Source organism: Anarrhichthys ocellatus, unplaced genomic scaffold, assembly GCF_004355925.1.
Source record: "Anarrhichthys ocellatus isolate YVR2014 unplaced genomic scaffold, GSC_Weel_1.0 scaffold42, whole genome shotgun sequence".
Lineage (NCBI taxonomy): Eukaryota > Metazoa > Chordata > Actinopteri > Perciformes > Anarhichadidae > Anarrhichthys > Anarrhichthys ocellatus.
Window position 1 is genome coordinate 1,729,307 of NW_022280072.1, and position 670 is coordinate 1,729,976.

The 670-nt window shown below is 53.4% G+C and overlaps 1 protein-coding gene across 3 annotated transcripts in view; it reads left to right on the top strand.

The window, feature by feature from the left end:
• Positions 1–670, top strand: part of dnm3a (dynamin 3a) — a 22,639-nt gene that overhangs the window by 13,817 nt on the left and 8,152 nt on the right. Inside the window, exon 16 of one of the 3 annotated variants that reach the window (XM_031868302.1) lies at positions 109–634. The exons of the other annotated variants lie outside the window; for them this stretch is intronic. Coding sequence (XP_031724162.1) covers positions 109–297 — 189 coding nt within the window. The 3' untranslated portion in view covers positions 298–634. Of the gene's footprint in view, positions 1–108; positions 635–670 lie in introns of those variants that run through there. 3 annotated transcript variants of the gene reach the window in all.

Here is a 670-nt window from a genome sequence, read left to right on the forward strand (position 1 = left end):
CCCCCCCCCCCCCCCCCCCCCCCCCCCCCCCCCCTCTGTCCAAAGCGATCCCAGATGTTGCTGTATGAGCGCCAATCCCGTTCAGTCACTTTTTTTTTTTTTTTTCAGCCTCTGTTACAGGAAGTGGGCCCCTTTCGGAAAAAAAAAAGGAAAGAGGAAAGAAGGAAGAGAGTCGCAGGGTTCAGGGGAGCACTGAGAGAGGGAAGGACCCGAAATGTACCACCGGCACACATCGCATCCCGTACATCATGCGTGCACGTGCTCAGATGCAAACATTTTTATGGACACCCTATTTAGCAGGCATGCTTTAGTTCACACTTCTACGGACATCACATTTCTATTTCGTACCCTCTTTACCTCACCCATGGGTGCTCCTCTGACCAGCCTCTCTGGAAGCCCCCCTGCTCAAAGGTTAGAAAGAGGGAGCAGGCCCGAGGAAGAGAGATGAAGGGGGAAGGGCTTCACTTTAGGAGAAATGTTGTGTTAGAGCTAGAGTCTGAGTAATGACTTTCACATGTGGGCCCGGCCTCTCTCCCTCCCTCCCTCCTTCACTTCTCCGTACCCTGCCTCCATACTGTCTGGTTCTCCTCACGCGGGCCGCTCCACTCCTCCAACTGTTCCCTGTCATTCATAAGTCCCCCAGGTGTTGACAGACTATAGACTTCTGGTA